Source organism: Syngnathus leptorhynchus, chromosome 3 (genome assembly GCF_054491065.1).
Source record: "Syngnathus leptorhynchus isolate UIUO chromosome 3, UIUO_Slep, whole genome shotgun sequence".
Lineage (NCBI taxonomy): Eukaryota > Metazoa > Chordata > Actinopteri > Syngnathiformes > Syngnathidae > Syngnathus > Syngnathus leptorhynchus.
The window spans coordinates 15,278,751-15,297,155 of NC_141197.1; the positions used below are offsets into that span (position 1 = coordinate 15,278,751).

Sequence of the window (18,405 nt, forward strand, 5' to 3'; positions counted from 1 at the left end):
AGACAGACATGCCTTGGACATCGAACTCATAAAATGGATTTATGCTGTATTGTTCAGCGGGTACAATTTTTTATTTATTTTTTTTGCACTCGATTGGCACAGTTGGGATTTGTGTCATGGCAGGCGGGTTACACTCGAACCCTGAGCCGGATACAAATATATATATTTTTGGGTTTATTTTGTTTTAGTGGAAACCTGCGCCGATACCGAGTTTACATTCATTCTCTGTAATTCAATTACAAATGCCTGGGAGCTTTTTTTTTTTTAATGTGGTTGAAAGAAAACAGATGTTTGATCAGCCCTCGCTTCTTAAAACGGCGTATTAAAGCTCACATGCCAGATCGAAGACTACTCCGCTTACAATCCAAACCATATGTGTGGTAAATGACAACCTGTTTACTCACCGTTCACGTCGCCAGTAAGTCGGCGCTCTCTTGTGTATTTTCGCGCCGGAGGCTGCTGAGGTCATTGTCATTAGAATGACATCATCACACTGTGCTTGTCTTGTCTGTCTGTCTGTCTGTCTGCAGAACACGTCCACGTTCACTCTGGCAAAGGACGACGCCGGCGAGGTGGTGATGGAGGACGGGCGCAGCCGCTGCCCTTTTAATCCAGAGTACAAATCCACTGCCATCATTGTCGGTGCGCGAAAATGAAGTTTTGATCGTCCATATTAGCCAGTTTTGCTCTGAACTAACCAATCAGAGGATAGAAATGTGCTGATGTCATCGAGGCCAGGACAAATTTGACATTTTTAATCAATTGTTAATGTTGGATTGGACAGCGCTACTGTTCCTGAAGGGCAGATAGATAAACATGCAAAAAAAAAAATCTAACATCCACATAAATGAGGGAAATAAATTCTTACAATTTTATGGGACATGTATTTGAAATAAAGCTGTAAATGTTGGTCAGGGCTTGATATTTTGACTCAAAAGGCCAGTTGAGAAGGGTGATGAGTCATCATTTCCCATCTGTCTTCTCTTCTGCGTGTGATTCAGCAGCTATCAGTAAATAACGAGATTATTTTTAGTATTTAGCTAATCCCACATTCAGATTTAATACAAGTGTATCATTTCTTGCTGATTCTTGCTCATACTGCATTATTAGATAATCCATTGTAACATGTTGCATTTTTCTTTTTTTTATTCCTCTTATTATTTTTTTTTTAATAGATGGTGAGTTGTACACTGGCACAGTCAGCAATTTCCAAGGGAACGAGCCTGTCATCTATAAGAGTTTGGGCCAAGGAACAGCACTAAAGACGGAAAACTCTTTAAAATGGCTGCAAGGTAGAAATATATATCAGATATTTGATTTTGAATAACAGAATGAGTTTGTTTGCCTCATTCTCAAGAGGTTTTGAACTCAACTTGGCTTGTATGACTTCCATTCTGTATCTGTCTTCCACAAGTGCTCATTAGCAGGTGGCATGCGGAGAGGACAAGTTTCTCTTTAGATGGTTGGCTGGTTGGCTGGCCGGCTTCAGTCAGTTGGGCACACATGCTCTTCGTAAGCGCTCTGCCAAAAGAACGCCGCACGCTGTGCGCAATTAAGACCTCTTTTCTATTTGGATCTGTCGGTAATTCATGCTGATGATACATCTGAGTGCAATTACAGTCGGCCTTTGAGCTTCATCTACTCTCCCAGGACCGACTTACGGTAGTCTTACATTTAGCAACAAAAGCAACGTAAAGGCGAGTTGATGTGAATAAAAGAAACACAGTGATGCCATTTTTTTTTTTGTTTGTTTCCGCAGATCCCGTCTTTGTGGGCTCGGCTTATATCGAGGAGAGTCAGCCGCGAGGGAACCCCGTCGGAGATGACGACAAGATTTACTTCTTTTTCAGCGAGGCGGGGAAGGAATTTGACTTCTTTGACAACACCATTGTGTCAAGGATTGCTCGCGTGTGCAAGGTAAGACGACACCTGGTCGGCTGTGCACACAGACGGGGAAAAAAAACAAAAAAAAACGCGACAGGGCCTCCGGCTGCCTTTGTCTTTAACTTGGATAGAATTGCCAGTCTGAGAGGCGAGACGCTCCCACGTCGGAACACGCTTGAAGCGTGATGGAAATAATGCATCACTATTTTTCTTTCTGTCTGACTGTACAAACTTGTTTTCTGCACATTTAGTGTCACTACGTGGGAATATTCCGCCATTTTTTTTTTTTTTTTCATATCTATTTTTTTAACTTCAATCCTCACATACTCACACAATGTCGTTTTGGATACGCAATGTCATGAGGACATTTTTTGGTTCCGCACGTGTGTGTTGTCAGATAAAGCAGACCCTCTTTGAATATCTTTGACAGTTTCCCCGCTGTGTTTCTACTACTGTTTTGCTCTGGCTCATTCCGCTCGAGAGTTTGCTGTTTTTCTTTTCCGACATGTCCGCCTCCCTTTCTCCCACTCGGGCTTTCCTGTGTTTATTCAGGTGTGCCCGCTGGATGCGGGGGGGGATGAGGAAAAGGTGGCTGCTTTTTATCAGCGGTCGGAAAAAACGGCGACATACAATTATCGATACATCAGATATTATTATTATCATCAATCTTGATGTTATAGAGGCGTATTTTCACAGTCCAACTATCTTTAGGGGATGGCCCCCCCCCATGCAAGCATACTTTACAAGAGCAGTGGACAGCTGAGAAAGAAGGAATGCACGCTCCTCATTACGGCAGAAGTGCGGCCTAATTGGCTCCCGGGCCTGAAGCGGTCCCACCAGGCCTCAACCTCAACACGCAACGAGACCATTGTTCATGTTTAAGAGCTGGCGGCGGAAGGGAATGTGCCACTTCTCACATGTTCTTCCCTCCCCGTGCTCTCGTAAGGGACTTTGGGGTTATCGAGGGCTACGACCTGTCGAGAGATTTCGATGTTTTTCTTTTCCTCCTCCGCACCAGCCACCTGGCTGTTGGGCTACTCGTTGCCACGTGTTTACAAGCTCGCTGATAATTACCCGAGCCCGACGAGGTCATCCGATGTGTGTTTATGAAAAAGATTCTTCCCCGCCTCTGTTGAAATCTCAAGGGGAAGGAGTGAGGCCCGACCCTAAAATCTTTTATTAATATCTCGGCTGTGTTTACACTCGTGCGCTCTCCTTTAAAAGGCAAAAGGCAAGCAAGTTGATTTGGTATTCACGTTTGTAGTTTAATTCATTGACAAGGAGTGCATTTTTTTTTTTTTTTTTTCACGAGAAGGGGACCTCTGCCCACAGCCAAACACAAACTCAACTTCTATTTTGCATCGGTTATGTTTGAAAAAAAAAAAAAATGCACTGGGGAGAGAAAAGGGCCTTTTCCCAAACTCTTCCCATGGAAGCCTAAAAAAAGTCCAACTTGTTGACGCTTGTTTCCAGGGCGACAGAGGTGGTGAGCGTGTGCTGCAGAAGAAGTGGACCACCTTCCTGAAGGCCCAGCTCTTGTGTTCTCTGCCCGACGACGGCTTCCCTTTCAACATCATCCAGGACATGTTTGTCCTGAAGCCCATGGGAGACAGCTGGGAGAGCACCGTCTTCTACGGGGTCTTCACATCACAATGGTGAGAGACACAGTTTCACCATTTTGTTCATCATCATCATTACATTTTTCAATTCATAACTTTATTGACAGGTACAAAGGTGCGTCTGGCAGCTCTGCAGTTTGTGCCTTCACCATGGCCCAGGTGGAACGGGCCTTCAGCGGGCGCTACAGGCAGGTCAACAGGGAAACCCAGCAATGGTACACCTACAACCACCCGGCGCCGGAACCACGACCCGGAGCGGTGAGTCGCATTCCGAAATGCGTACTTTCCATTTGGATGAATGTGTATTGAATGATCCGACACTTATCACCTGCCCTGCAGTGTGTCACCAACCACGCCAGGCAAATGGGAATCCAGTCGTCCTTGCACATGCCCGACAAGGTGCTCAACTTTGTCAAGGACCATTTCCTGATGGACAGCGTGATCCGCAGCGCCCCCTTGCTGCTGAAACGCAGCGTGCGCTACACACAGATCGCCGTTCACAAGATCCAGGGGATGGAGAGGGCCTACGATGTGCTCTTCATCGGAACAGGTGAAATAGAACTCCCGAGATGCATTATTCGGAATGATCTGCAGCTATGGTGGCTTTCAAAGTTTTTTTTTCCCCAGATGACGGAAAACTACACAAGGCCGTCAACGCTAACGACAAAATGCACATCATCGAGGAGATGGTTCTGTTTGCCGACCCGCAACCCGTGCAGCACATCGAACTGGACCCTCAGAGGGTAAATGGATTTTCCAGAGCTTTTTCGATTCTAATTCCTTCAAGTCAGAAAGAAGAACAGCACGAGAGCTAAATTTACCAAGCTGCCCAGGGACATCCCTCCCCTCTGGGGGCCGTCTTGCTGCATTTTCTTAAGAGTTATTTGGCCATCTGGAGCAGAGTTTATGATCCTCGCTAGTGTTTTAGCCGCTGCTCAATTTCATTACCTTCCTTTCTTTATGACATAATGGCCTTTCCCAGAGGCCAAAATGGACCCCTTATCGAAAGATTATGTCATTCTAATAAAGCCCGGGCTACTTTCCCACGTATTTTGGCCCATGAAAGACAAACAAGATGTTTCAGTAATGTTTGCTTAAGACACCACTGGGGGAAAAAAAAAACAGCCTTAATATAAACTCTATAGCGTGTGCATCAAAGCTGGTGAAATGAGTTGAGGACAATATTGCGTGTATGCGTGGTCACCCCCAATTTAACGACCCTACTGGCGCCAAAGCAGGAGAACATCTGGATAGATTTTTTTGTGCTTTATTTACTTCAATTGTTTTTAACTATGTCATTGTTTTGGCATGAGGCAACACAGAGGAATAGCGGTAAGCACAACAGTTGCGAATCTCATCATGGGTCCAAACGTCAAGTCGGGATAGTCCAGCTCAACCTGTGACATTATTGAGAACGATACAAGATTTGTATGTTTAGCTGAAATATGAGAAGCTGAGTGGTTGTATACACGTTTCCTCCTTCTCCTCCTGTTGCAGGGTCTGCTGTTTGTTTCGTCCTACTCGGGCTTGGTGGAAGTCCCTGTGGCCAACTGCTCCAACTACCTAAGCTGCGGAGAGTGTGTCCTGTCCAGAGACCCTTACTGCGCCTGGACTGGACGGCTTTGTCGGGACGTCAGGATGGCACCACCTGACAGGTAGGGGTCACATGATCACTCACTCCAAAATAATACATTGCCATTTTCCATCGAATTTTATATTCATTGGATTAAATAGATGCCATGCTGTTAGAATCATGTATTGGTCATGCACAATAGAAAATGACAGGAAGGATCTTTTTGGCTAATGTTAGCATCCTATTACTTAATGATTCAGTGAGCTTGCTAACTGTAAATTGTATTTCTGAAAGGTTTTCACATAAATGTATATTCCACTATGTCGGATGAGACATTAAGGTTGACAACATCTACTTGCAAACATACTAGGATGAATATCACAAACCTGTCAGTGTAAATATTTATCCTGCCTCCATTGAAGAAAAAAATAAAACACCGGTTGTGACGTCGTTGAAAACGTTAGAGCTTTTCTTAAAGGGGCACTTAGCCCTTAATGATGGGGTGGACAAGAATCTAAAATGATTTTCATCAGTTTCTCTTAGCATCCCTTGTTAATGCCTTGTTGCCAAAGTAAAAGAAAAACATGCAGTGTTAACCAGGTCCGACCTGACGTTTTCATGATGGCGGCGTGACTTCTGAAGTTTTAAAAGGCACATTTTGGTGGATTGAATTACCATATGTAATGTACAACTTAAGTGGATCCACACTGTGTATCAAAACAAATTAAAAAAAACAGACCATCCGTCACGTTGTGAACTTGGACAAGATGGCGTTAAAAAGAAAATCGTTCCCTTTTGTCAAACCGAAGCGGCTTTGTGATCACACCATTAATGAAAGACTTACGCTCGATGGAAGAGCATGTGCGCACAACATGTCGCTCACTTAACTGCAGCTGTGGGTTGTTCTGTCTCAGCCACTGGCAGCAAGATGTGGAGGAGGCTGACACTTCGGCCATTTGTAACAGGACCATCTCCGGCCCGAGATCTGCCCGACCAGCGGCTGCCCGTGAGTGTTGATTTTTTAGTAGCATTTTCAAAATAAATACAAATTGTCCAAAAAAAAAAAAAAAATGGATGTTGTGGCACGCCAATGAGTTTATTTCATGATATTTACAACTCAGCACTTTTGTTTGAAGTGAGCAAATGTATTGGAACTGAGTGAGCATCCTGTGACAGTCTGCTTGTCAATCTTTCTGTGTGGATGTATTGTACTGCCCCCAGGTGGCCAAGGTGTGCATTCCATAAGGAAGCTGCACAATCACAATTGACATTGTATTTCACTCATTCACTGCCAGCCCAGTTGAAATGGATCTATAGCCGTCAATGGCGGTGACTGAGTGAATTCATGTGGTTAAGTTTACATTTATTGTTGTTTGTGTGCACTTTTTGGGGGACAGGTTGGTCCCGTTGCCAGCTGATTACAATCCCCACCAACACATTCCGGGTGTTGCCCTGCAAGCTGCGCTCCAACTTGGCCCAGAGGAAGTGGCGCTACAGCGCCGGCGCTAGCCAGTCCCTGTACGCCACGCTGGAGGGCAGCCTAGTGGTGGTGGCGCAGGCCGACAAAACGGAGACCTACGAGTGCTGGTCGGAGGAGGAGAACTTTCGCCAGCTGCTGGCCAACTACTGCGTGAGAGCGGAACCCCGGCAGGAGGGCTACACGACGGCGCCGGGCCACTCGCGCACGCCGCGGGTGAAGCTAGAGGAGGTCATGATCCTTCCCGGCGAGTCTCGCTCGCAGCAGATCCACACCAAGACCTACTGGAACGAGCTCATCGTGGTGTGCGCTCTGCTGGCCTTCTCGCTCGTGGTCTTCTCCCTGTTTGTCATCTACCGCAACCGCGACCACATGAAGTCCATGCTCAAGCAGGGCGAGTGCGCCAGCATGCAGCAGAAGAAGCCCAGGATTGTCGGCAAGCCCGCAGAAAGTCTGCCGCTCAACGGCAACACCATCCCCGTGTCCACGTCGGACCACAAGGGCTACCAGACGCTCAACGACAACTACATCTGCAGCACGCCCACCCGGGAGTCCTCGCCGGAGAGCAAGAGCTTCTCCGACGCTTCGGACGGGCGACCGCTCAACGTCAAGGAGAGCCACGTGGAGTACTCGCCCACGTTACCGCGTCCCAGAGTGCGACTCGGCTCGGAGATAAAAGACTCCATCGTGTGAGAGCGGACCCCGGCAGCTTTTTTTTTTTGTTTTGCTCAGTCGTTTCCTTTGCTTTCAAGCTCCGTGCGGGACGGGAAAAAAAAGCAGCTCCAACAGGGTTGAGGACTCGGCGGCTGCTTTCCGATAGTTTTAGTCAATTTTCCTCACAGCCACTAATTGCATACATAATACCTGCAGAGTGGCAATGCAAGACAGAAGACGCTCTCTCTCAGTATTTATGTCTTCAAGTCCTTAGACGTCCCCCGGCTGCACAAAAATCACCCAAGTTCAGGTTCAAGGAGGACCAAAAAAAAAAAAAAAGCGCTCTGACTAAGACTGTGACGATGATGAATTGATGAAGGACAATGAGACTGTATGACATTGTAACAGATGAAAGGAGCGGCGAAAAGGGCACCAAACGCCTCGTACTGCCTGAATGTATGGCTGGAAAAGACGAAAAAAAAAAAAAGTCTGGTCTCTTCACACTATGGACCGCCTATAGCGAATCGTGCAGGTACTACAAGCATTAAGCGGGGTACATGCATACCGATGACGTTTTTTGTTTTTTTTCCCTTGATCAAAGCCAGGAATGGCCAGATTTTGGGATGTCACAAAAAGATTATCCTGAGGGATTAGCCTGTGGTGTCTTTTTGTAAAATGACTTAAATGTTTAACCTGATCAATATATACAATTTGACACAATTGTTTATTTTGTGGTCAACACTGAGATGGGCTAGCCGAACTTTGTAGTAGATTGTCTGGGTGTGATTCCGAACACAACCTCAATTGTCCTGATTTTTTTTCTTTGTGGGTTTTTTTGGCTAGCTGGATGCACCACGCTGCCTCTCACAGGTCAGTTTTGGAACTGCAACAGATATTATTATGGGGAGGGGTGTGACGTGTTGATCATCTTGAGCACGCCACACTTTTCGAGCGGTCGAAGACACTTTCGAATTTCCTCGTCACGTGTAAAAGTCGGTATGTGTATACCCCGCTTTACTTAACTGAAAGCCAAGGAGTGAAAAATAAAATCTTCAGGGTCACACCGAACCATCCCATGCTCTGTGCCAAAAAAAAAAAAATCTAAACAAACAAAAAAAAAAACAATTATCGAAATGCAATAGTGCCATTGTGTTGTGATGACCACTCCCACCTTCTTCGTTTTTAGGATCGCAAAGAGCACACAGAGGCCTTGGCGAAAGGCACTAAAGTATCATCCTGTGTTTGGTGACAAGTTTTAAAAAACAGTTTAGTTACCAAGAAATCAACACTACTCTCTCCTAACTAACTGTCTGTTTCTCTTACTACAATATACTCAAATGTGCAGACCACAAAAAAAAAAAGTCAAAACTTAAAATTGAGTCTTTGTTAGCTAGCAGGTAGAGCAATGTAAAACAACAGCGTTGCTATTTCCTGGTCACGTCGCACGTTTTTCTCAGTCACTTGTTGCTAGGCGGGACTCACGGGCCCAATGAAAAATTCCTATGTGTCCTTTACTCATCACAATTGAGTATTTAGTTTTAGTTAGTAATTCATTTACAATCGATTCCATTTCAAATATACATATTCTGTTCCAAATTTGAGATTTTTTAACCACTACTTAGTATTGAATATGAACGATGTCATCTACTGATTTAGGACAGCGCAACAGTCCAGTGAAAAGCACGTGTCTCCAAATAAGGCATTTGTTGTGTGTTTGTTTCAATTTTTTTTATATATTTTGGTTTATTTGTGTTCACACGGGATTTTGTCAGGATTTGGCCGTCCCATGCATACAGCAGAAAACATGAAGACAAGAAAATCATTTGAAAAACAAAACTATAAGGATGATTAGACAAATTTATTGATCCAGAGTTTAATTGCCTCTATCGAGTTTAAAATGTGGCACTTGCTGGAATTAGTTATGCAGTGCAACACTTAAAAATGGCCATTTCTTGAGAAACATAAAAGCTAAAGTCAGTTATTATTTTTTTTTTTTTTATGGGTCCTGAACTCCCGCCTCATGCCATCGTCGTATTGAGCTGTTGCGCAGCTGTAGCTCAACTTCCCCGTAGTTGACGTCAACGTTCTCCAAATTTCAAAAACTCCCTTCTCGATAAATAGACCAATTCTTTTTTTTTCCCCCAAACCCTACTTTGAAGAATGTAATCGTTTGAGAGGTCAGTGCAGAGATGATCTCAATACGAGCTCCCCGGCCGGGTTTTCATCATCACACGAGTCCATGTGAAAGCACAAACCAGGTTCTTTGCACAGCATGTCAATTACCACATTAAAAATGCAACTACTGAGAAAACAGCAAGAAAACAGGGACCATTCTAAACATTCTTTGTATACTCTTGAGACTTAAATGACTTTAACCCAAAGATGTAGGAAGCTTGTCGATCACAATATTACCAACGCCGAGCAATAGGGCACCGCCTCACTGAACCACAAACTTGCAACATCTATTTCAGCAGAAAACCTTTTAAGAACAAGAATGAGCGACATCTGGATCTGCTCCCCACACATCCAGTTGACCAAGTAATTGCACAACATAGAGCGCACAAAGTGGTCTGTGTTTATTCTTTTTATTTTTTGCTTTGATTCTATCGACTGTCTGTGCTTAATATTGTGTGCGTGTGTGAATTTTGAAGGGACCTTGTGTAAGACGTGTTGTAGAACTAGAACTGAATTGTTTGCTACCCACAATATTTGCTGCCGCAATAGTCTACTGCTGATGAGTGCACACGTGTTTTTGTGGATCAAGCATATTCAAGCAGGAATGCTATCTCGTTATAATAATGTGTGGTTAGCAAAACGGGACTTTAGTTAGGAAAATTGACTATAATATAGTAGAATAGGCGATTAGTTACTTGCAGTGTTGGAAATGGTGGTGCCTCGATATCTTAAAAAGTGACACTACGCTTTAAAATGGGCCAAAAATGTGTCAATGGAAATTTAACATGCTGCTAAATCGATTGGATTATTTCAAGACTGAGCCTAGCTCAAACACAATGTAAGCAAACTGCTGAAATTTATTCAATCTGAAAATTGACACTTTGAACCAGAATTGTTCAACTCTACAATCACACTGATATGGAAACGTCGCCACGACAGTTTTAAAAAAAATATATACAAGCTTCATTTCTGTGAAATTTGGTCAAGCCAAGCCAAGCTAGCTGGGTTTGCGCAAAGCTTTGACGCTTAAAAATGTTTAAATCTGCAATTTTGCACCATTAGGCATTCATGAAATTGTATTAAAGACCCTGGGAACTAGTCTACATGATGAAAAGAAGGATATCCTGCTTTTATATGCTTGACAGCCTCATAAAAGTATAAAATGCCTTTGTTGTTTTGCCTTTTTTTTTTTTTTTTTTTTTCTTCTTCGGCCGTGTGCCGTGTCGTACTGCCCAGCATTTACAATTCACAGTATACACGGGTCATGTTAGCATTGTTAACCGTAACTGCTAACCATAACACGAGGGGCTGCTCAAAATGCTTTTTTGTTTGTTTGTTTAGTTTTTATGCACGCACATGCCTTTCTGAAGACACAAACTGACGTACGGTTACCATTTGGCCTTAATTGTCATGCATATTTATTTTATTCATGACGAGCTTTTTGTTTCAAAGCAATTCAAGCTTAATTTTGAGTGGCTCCTCAGTGATGCAACAAATACTGTACTGGACATGAATGTAATGGCCACCTCATTGTCTTTTTTTGTAGGATTTATTTTTGGTTTTGTTCAAACAGTCCCGTGATATAAAGACCAGCACAATCCAACTAACATTTGATATATATTGGCGTCATTCACTGAGTTGACTGAAAAGCAAAGTAGAAAAATGTGGTCTTGCCTGCATGATTCCCTTCAAAAAAAAAATATTATTATTATTATAATTATTTGTCGTGTATATACTTGTGAACTGTATTTTTTTTTTTGTATTATGGAAATGAATTGTGACTGTTGTTTTTGTTATAATGTACATAAAATGCACTTTATTTTAAAATCTTTCAGATAAATGAATAAAATCAATGTTTTTAACAGAACCATTTATGATTACTTTTCATTGTTTGATATGTACGTTTGGAAAAATGCTGTACTAAAAGCGATATTGAGAGTCACTCGGCTGTTTTTTTCTTCTTCATCTGGCTTCATGTCAGGTGTGCGTAACCTGCGTGTGACGCGTTACGTGCGTTCTCGACGGCGATTGGCTGACTCGGAGCGACTGGGCGAGGCTGAAATAGGGACGGAAAACTCAGGAATGGAGGACGATGCCCATCTCTTGGTAAACAAACAAGAGAACCGAGACAGCAGTCTACCAACCCCAACAAAATGAAGAGGGATTATTTTTCTGGCGGTTGAAATGGAAGGGAAAAAAGGTGGAGAAAAGAATGCAGGACAGCGGTGAGTGCGATGTTACTGTGTCGTCTCTCAACTTAAAGTAACGTTACCTGCTATAACCATGCAAACAAATTGCATTAGCATGCTATTGCTCCGAAGACCGAGTAAATAAAGATGTCACGTTTTAAACTCATGCTAAATCATTGAATTTCGTTATGCCAGAATGTCGTACTTTTATGCGTTCACACAAACTGTGCAGCCTGTCAGTATTTTCTATTGTAGTGTCCAGTAGAATATTTGATTTTTAATTGTACTTTATCCAGTTCCTTTCATTTTGACAAGAGAAACATCAGCACATTTGTTGGCAATGTTATTTTGCATTGTTTTATCTGCATCAAATGAATCTGTTGCATAAAAATTAAATACTTCATTAAAATAAAAACTACTTGATCGTCTTTGCTCGCTTTAGCTAATTTTAATTAGGTTTTTCTTTTAATTTTACGGTGCAGCCCGGTATTTTCGACATAAGATCCTGTTATAAGGTTAACTGTTATCACTGGTATCGTTCTCACTTGTCTTTGCTGCCACCTGGCGGTATCACTGCATCAGTCATGTTAAAAAAAAAATCTGCCATATAAGCGTAACCCCCCCAACACTATTCTAATAAATGTATCCCCAACTGAATCGATCATAAAGAGCCAAGCGAGCATGAACTACAAAGATACTCTTTATTTGTAATCATTAGGAGACATGTTTATACAAGAAAAAAAAAGTTACGACGATGCTTTGTGTGGACAATTGTTCATCTTCCTCCTGCTACTAAAAGCACCGACGCTCCTCTGCATGCACAGTGTGGGATAATGACAAACAATTTCACCCCAGAAAAAAAAATATTCCATTGCCATAAGAAGAGAATGTAGGCTGAATTCTATGTTGAGTCTCGGATATTTATAAAAATGACATTACAGGTGTTTATCTTTATCAGGAAGGAAGCCGAATTCGGGATGAAGTCAGCTCTTCACTTGGACTTTGGGTTGTCTTTCTCTCCACCGTCTGACTTTTTCTGCTTTTGTTGCATTATTTCAGCATCCCTGGAGGGCAAAATATAAAAGTTAAGATTAACATAAATCTTAATGACGTGTTTTTTGACGCATGTTGTCTCGTACCTCTGCTTCCGAGCAGCGGCTGAGAGCCCGTCGTCACCTCTCTTCCCTTTGCCGGTCTCGTTAGCCTTCTTGGCAGCCTTCTGGCGTGCAAGCTCACGCTGATTTCCCCCTTAAAAAAAAAAAAAAAAAAAAAAAAAACTTGTTCATGTCACATGTAGTGAACCTCTAATCTACACGAATGCAGTGACGTCACAATTATAATCAATACTTGCGTTACAAGCATTTCTAGATCATAAATATTTAACAAACAAATAACTGGACGCGCCTTCCAGTTCCGCGCGGCGTTCGTAACTTCGAATTGTTTTGTGTCGTAAAACCGAGGAATGATGGAGCATATACAACCGGACGACGTGGCAGGGAGGCGCTGTGGAGCAGCTTTACACCTCAAACCACAACAACATAAAAACAGGTCGAGCAACAGACAAAAAATATAATTAGAAGGTATAAATAGAAATACTTAGACACACCCGGTATCCAGTTGACGCATTTGACCGAAAATCAATTATAAAATGTTCTTTTGAGTGATCAGTTTGACAGATACAGCACTCGTATCAGTCAAATTCAGTGGGGCCAAAAAACAAGCAAAAGCAGACACTAGTAGAACAGATCAACGAAAATTATCATTCTTAATACAGTTGCTACTTATACAGTGCGCACCCTAAGAGGAAAAAAATAAAGTTATGAGGTCTTATTCTGGATAAATTCGGAAACGTCTAAGACCCGCGAGAGGACATGATGTCTTTTCCAGCAAATAGACGACGACGGGCCTCGGCTGCGCGAGTAACAGAAACGAGAACACTTCATGCAATTGCTGTGAAGTATATAATGCCTTACGGTAAATTTATATATGTCGATACCCACTGGTCATTTTAGTAACCGATGCTTCCGTCGACCCAAATCCACAAAAAGCTCAGCCTAAAGGCCAAAATGTCCCTCTGATTTGTGCCAGTCGCTCTCTGCCTGGTCGTGCTGCGTTTCAACTGCGCCTGCGCACTAGACAACCCTTGACAACGAGAACATTCCGGGATATAAACGCGCATGCGCAATTAGTCAAAGCTGTAATGCGTGACATTTACAAGTGGAGAAATATTTGCCAATTTACTTGTATTATTATTGAGAACAGTAAACGTACAAGAACATGCCGGTGCATTACTGTTTTGTTTTGTATTGTACTGTACTATACTTACTGTACAAAATAGCAAATCCAGTGACAGTATCTGGCCAACAGGGGGAAGCCTTTACCAGTAAATAAAAGCATCACTGGGCCTGTCGCGTTAAACTATTAGAACAAAAAAGATCAAACTGAATTGTTATGTACAACACTTGTAATTCAACTAAGAATAAACTAGGGGATAAACAACATGTGGACTTTTGACAAAGGAAGAAAATCACATTTTATCAATTTGTACAATTTGATTGTAATATTGCACCTTTTGTTCAAGTATACATTTGTTCTCAAATTGCATGGATAAAAATACAACTATGGTTTTAAAAAGGCATTACTCCAACAGTAAACAAAACAGTCACAATTATATCTGACTTTTTGAAGGTGAAGTCAAGCCAAACATTTCTTTACAGTAATATGTTCAATGCGCTCCCACTACTCTTAACATTCTGATTAATACTGCATTTGTTGGTTTAAGCAATAAAAAGCCACCAATGTTTTCCACTCAGTGGGTGGCCATTTTGCCACTTGCTGACGACTGAAAATGACATCACAGTGCCTTAAGGCTCAGGTGATGAAAAACCACGGCTCACCTGTTTTCTGAATTTGGTCGGATCCACCAGTTGCCATTCATATAATCGTGAAGATTAGCTCCTCGTGATTTCAGTATTCATACTTTCTGTGATATTTTTGTTTGGTGGTATGTTGTAATCTTGGCTCAATGAGTTGGAAAACATGGTTGTAAACAGTATGTCTGTTGCCAGCCATCACTGAAATTGATATGTAGACTCATACAAACTCTTCCAAACCTTTTGAACTGGAGTCTGCATGTAATTTCAGTCAAGCTGACCGTCACGAAAGAAGGAAAAGAGAGACTTTTGCGGCGCCGGGAGTCACCGCACACTTTCTCGTCTGAGGACGGCAAAGCAATGAAATGTTCAGACGAGGATCAAAGGCTTGCTCTTTGTGTTGCTGGAGCACGAAGAAAGTTAACAGCATGTAGAGGAGCAAGTTAAACACTGTGGTCAAGTTTATTAGGCCGCTGGCAACACAGCATGTTTGCCTCTGACTTGTTTTCCTCGTCCACATCTGCTCTTGACCGTGGTGGCCTGACAACGCTTCACCAAAACTATTTCGGCCTCCACGTGCAATGACTCCCACCTGGCCTTTTTGATAACATTTTATACTTATGCAAAGCCTAGATTTTTCCACTTTCCCAATTGCCAACTGTCTATAAGAGACAAGATCATCATCACCTGTATTATGCAATAGATCAGCGAGTCTTTTGTTCTCATCACGTTGTTGTCATTGTGGGAAGGAACATTTTAAAGTGTGTTAATGTGTTGAAAGGAAATAGGCCGTGTTAGCGACTCGTCAAGTTTTTTTGTTTGCCCGATTCAGCAGGGGATGTGATGTCATCATCTGTTCTGCTTTTCATTTATTTTCCCTTTTGACTCAAGTGGCGTTATTGAATTTAAAACATGAATATAATGCTTGGAAGAAGAATGAGATCATCGATTGAGACCAAAAAATAAATAAACTTCCATAAATCGAAGGGCTGAATATTTTTAGCTCACTGCCTGAGGGCGCTCGTGCCCCCTTGATCAAAAGTTATTTTAGGACAAAAAGACGACACGCGAGCAAAATCTCTCTCCTGTTGTGCAGATGTTACCCCGGCCGACCTTTTGTCTTGGAAGCAAAAGATCAATCCAGCAGGAGGCTGGATTCAATTTCACATACGCAACTGTTAGGGCTTAAAGCTGAGCAATGAAAGAAAGAATGAATCAGATAAGAGCCACATGAGAAAGACACCAAACAGTGCAAAGTTTATGGTGGAACATAATCTGATTCCTCGATTTGGATTCAATTTTGCCATACACCAACTGAAGGGAAATTAAAATAAAAAAATAATGAAATTATCCACCAACTGTATAAACATAAATAGAGACTGCACTGTTTTCGACCCAATACCTCTGAGTCACATTTTATGATAGCATCAGAGCAGAAACGTGCGTCCGTCATGTGACTTCTTATTTATTTTTTTAAACATTTCTTGCACTTGAGAACAATCCAGGTACTAATTGAATGTTCTTTTTGAGACAAGAGCGGTCGTCGGAGGAGAATTAATTTTTTTAATCTTCATTATGTGCTAAAATTACAACAGACGCCGTCCTCCAACTGCTGCACTCGGACAGGATCAGAATAAACGAGCGTAGCAAGTCGTCTCTAAATGCAACAGGCTCTTGTTAAAAGTCCAGGGGTGCGTGCACCACATTACCAAGCCTAAACAACGCCCACGGATGAAACCGAAACCGTGGTAGAAAATGGACACAAATATACTGAGAAGTCATTAGCAGGGTAAAATTAAATCTTCACATTGTCCAGACCATATGTGTTGCCACGGTAACACAACCATTTATAGTCTTCTATCCATAGTATCCAAAGTATTGGGGGTGGAGGGGGATTAAGGGGAGGATTTCTGAGTCAAAACGAATCCTCCAAGATGAAATTTTCAAAAATAAAAGTTCTTTTGCTGATGGCAGATGCCAAGTGAGCAGATTCTCCTCCTCCACTGCACAGTCTGTATAGTAAGTAAATAAACCATCAGGCACTCCCACAGAGTGACACTATAAGTAGCATCCCAGACTTGGGAGTTTCCTCCATGGCAACCGGCCTCAGTGAACTGCGTGGCAGGACACGTGGGAAACCTTCTCCCATCTGGAGATGATAAGGTTGATCACAGCGGACTGGATCAGCACAGTCAATTCCCACTCCGCTTGATTGGAGGAGTGAAAAATATGCACAGTGACTAAGAGGACGCAGCCGAGACAAATATTATGAAGGACGGAATTAGAAGCAGCTTCTTTGTTCGCAGCTCCCAGGGACATAAAAGTCAATGTGATGGAGGGTAAACATCGTTGTGGTAAAAGTTCTACCTTCACAAAGATGATTAGATCCCACAAGGTGCTGTATAACAAATCAGATGAGCTCAGACTGTGACATCTGGATATGTTTCATGGGGAAGAATGTGGTTTAGTGCTTGTCTCTGTCTGGATGCCTCATGGGTAAAAGGTAGCAGGTTTGAATCTCAACTCCTGGGGATTCCCGCCAACCTAGCATCAATTTGTCTGGTTACTGCAGTTTCCACTACATTCCAAAAAAATGCTGATTAGGTTGATTCAGGATTGTCCATCTGTGTCAATGGGAAAGTGATTGGTTGTTTGTCTAACTTACCTGCGATCCTGATGAGGACAGTCTGAATGGATGTTTCATGTTCTGTTTACATTCCTTCAAATGCACAATCCTGATCTGATCCAGATTAAAAATCCATTTTTCCTCATAACCTCCATAAAACCAAAATATTAGGACAACGATTTTAATATTTGTAGAGGTTGAAGTGAGCGTGAGTTTGAGATGCACATTTTTTTTTTTTTTGCATACTGGATGTAAATCATACAAAATGTTTTGGAGCTGATTGTGTTGTGAATTTAACCTTGTGGCAACTGAGTGTATTTCAAAGCATTCAAGGAAGGCACTCTAATGATGTCCAAAGTCACCTACCATGAATAGGATGACGTCTGTGGGGCAAATGAGTCATCAGAGTCGCTGGAAGCCCACTCCATCGTGGATGTGATAGCTCCAGTCGTGCGGGTGAAAAATAGGCATCCAGTGAGAGGTAATAAATTCAGACAGAAGATGAAGTGGAGCTCTTTTGTGAGGTCTTTTTTTTTCCGTGGGTGGCCTTCACACATGATTACCTGATGGTTGTCACAGACAACTCTAATCAGGCATCAAAAGCAAATGCATCATCTTTGTTGAAGCACTGCAACGTCCTGGAAACGCAAGCACGGGAAGGACATACAAGCTCGTAACGGGAAACAAGGGATTCAAATCCTGATCCTCCAAACTGTGTGACAGATGCGCTAACCACCAAATTATTGTTATCAGAATACATTTATTTGGTATTATTTTGTGATGATATAAACAACTGAACAGCAGCTGAGCAATATCACACGATAGATTGATGATTATTATTTTTCAAAGTAAAAGCAGATGTTTGCAAATGTGTTGATTAAACACAAAAATATCAAGTCTGCTTTCAAGAAGGATTAGATCATTTAAATAATTTTGAGAGCCTGAAATCTTATTTGGACGATATTTAGTAAAAAAAAAAAAAAAACTTCTGAAACGATTAATCGATTTTTAATTTGATAATCGTTTTTTTTGTCAATGAATCGATACATTTTCACACGCAAAGAAACAATAAAAAGAAAGGGATGTCAAAATTTGTAAACGAAACCTAAAAGTAAAAAATGTGATGTTTTTTCTTTTTTACCTTGGGTAGATTCTTTGTAGTTAAAATCAGTCTCGTTAAGACACCGCTTCCTCGTCCTTCAATATGAATGCTGCTGTCTGTCTTTTATTGATTAATTCCATCACCCGGTGCCCCCTGTGGTTTAAAAAGGACACGCACTCCTCTCGTGACGGCACACTCCATTTATTGTTGTCTAACTATTTGCAGACAGAACG

General features: G+C 42.1%; 2 protein-coding genes across 3 annotated transcripts in view; one reads left to right on the top strand and one right to left on the bottom strand.

Annotated features, from left to right (window-relative positions):
- Positions 1-11,249, top strand: part of LOC147059473 (semaphorin-4B-like) — a 35,883-nt gene extending 24,634 nt beyond the window's left edge. For both annotated transcript variants that reach the window (XM_085906990.1, XM_085906989.1), the window contains exons 6-15: positions 531-642; positions 1,176-1,292; positions 1,760-1,917; positions 3,358-3,539; positions 3,611-3,761; positions 3,843-4,053; positions 4,131-4,246; positions 5,001-5,158; positions 5,991-6,082; positions 6,474-11,249. In XM_085906990.1, the coding sequence (XP_085763116.1) occupies positions 531-642; positions 1,176-1,292; positions 1,760-1,917; positions 3,358-3,539; positions 3,611-3,761; positions 3,843-4,053; positions 4,131-4,246; positions 5,001-5,158; positions 5,991-6,082; positions 6,474-7,246 (2,070 nt within the window). In that variant the 3' untranslated portion in view covers positions 7,247-11,249. The remainder of the gene's footprint in view (positions 1-530; positions 643-1,175; positions 1,293-1,759; positions 1,918-3,357; positions 3,540-3,610; positions 3,762-3,842; positions 4,054-4,130; positions 4,247-5,000; positions 5,159-5,990; positions 6,083-6,473) is intronic.
- A 1,004-nt stretch (positions 11,250-12,253) lies between these two features.
- Positions 12,254-13,728, bottom strand: LOC147059474 (small EDRK-rich factor 2-like). Its single transcript, XM_085907331.1, has 3 exons — positions 13,572-13,728; positions 12,711-12,819; positions 12,254-12,635 (listed from the first exon to the last, which is right to left on the bottom strand). Exons 1-3 carry the CDS (start codon positions 13,576-13,578, stop codon positions 12,563-12,565), a joined length of 189 nt encoding a protein of 62 aa, XP_085763457.1. The 5' UTR covers positions 13,579-13,728; the 3' UTR covers positions 12,254-12,562.
- Positions 13,729-18,405: the final 4,677 nt, after the last annotated feature.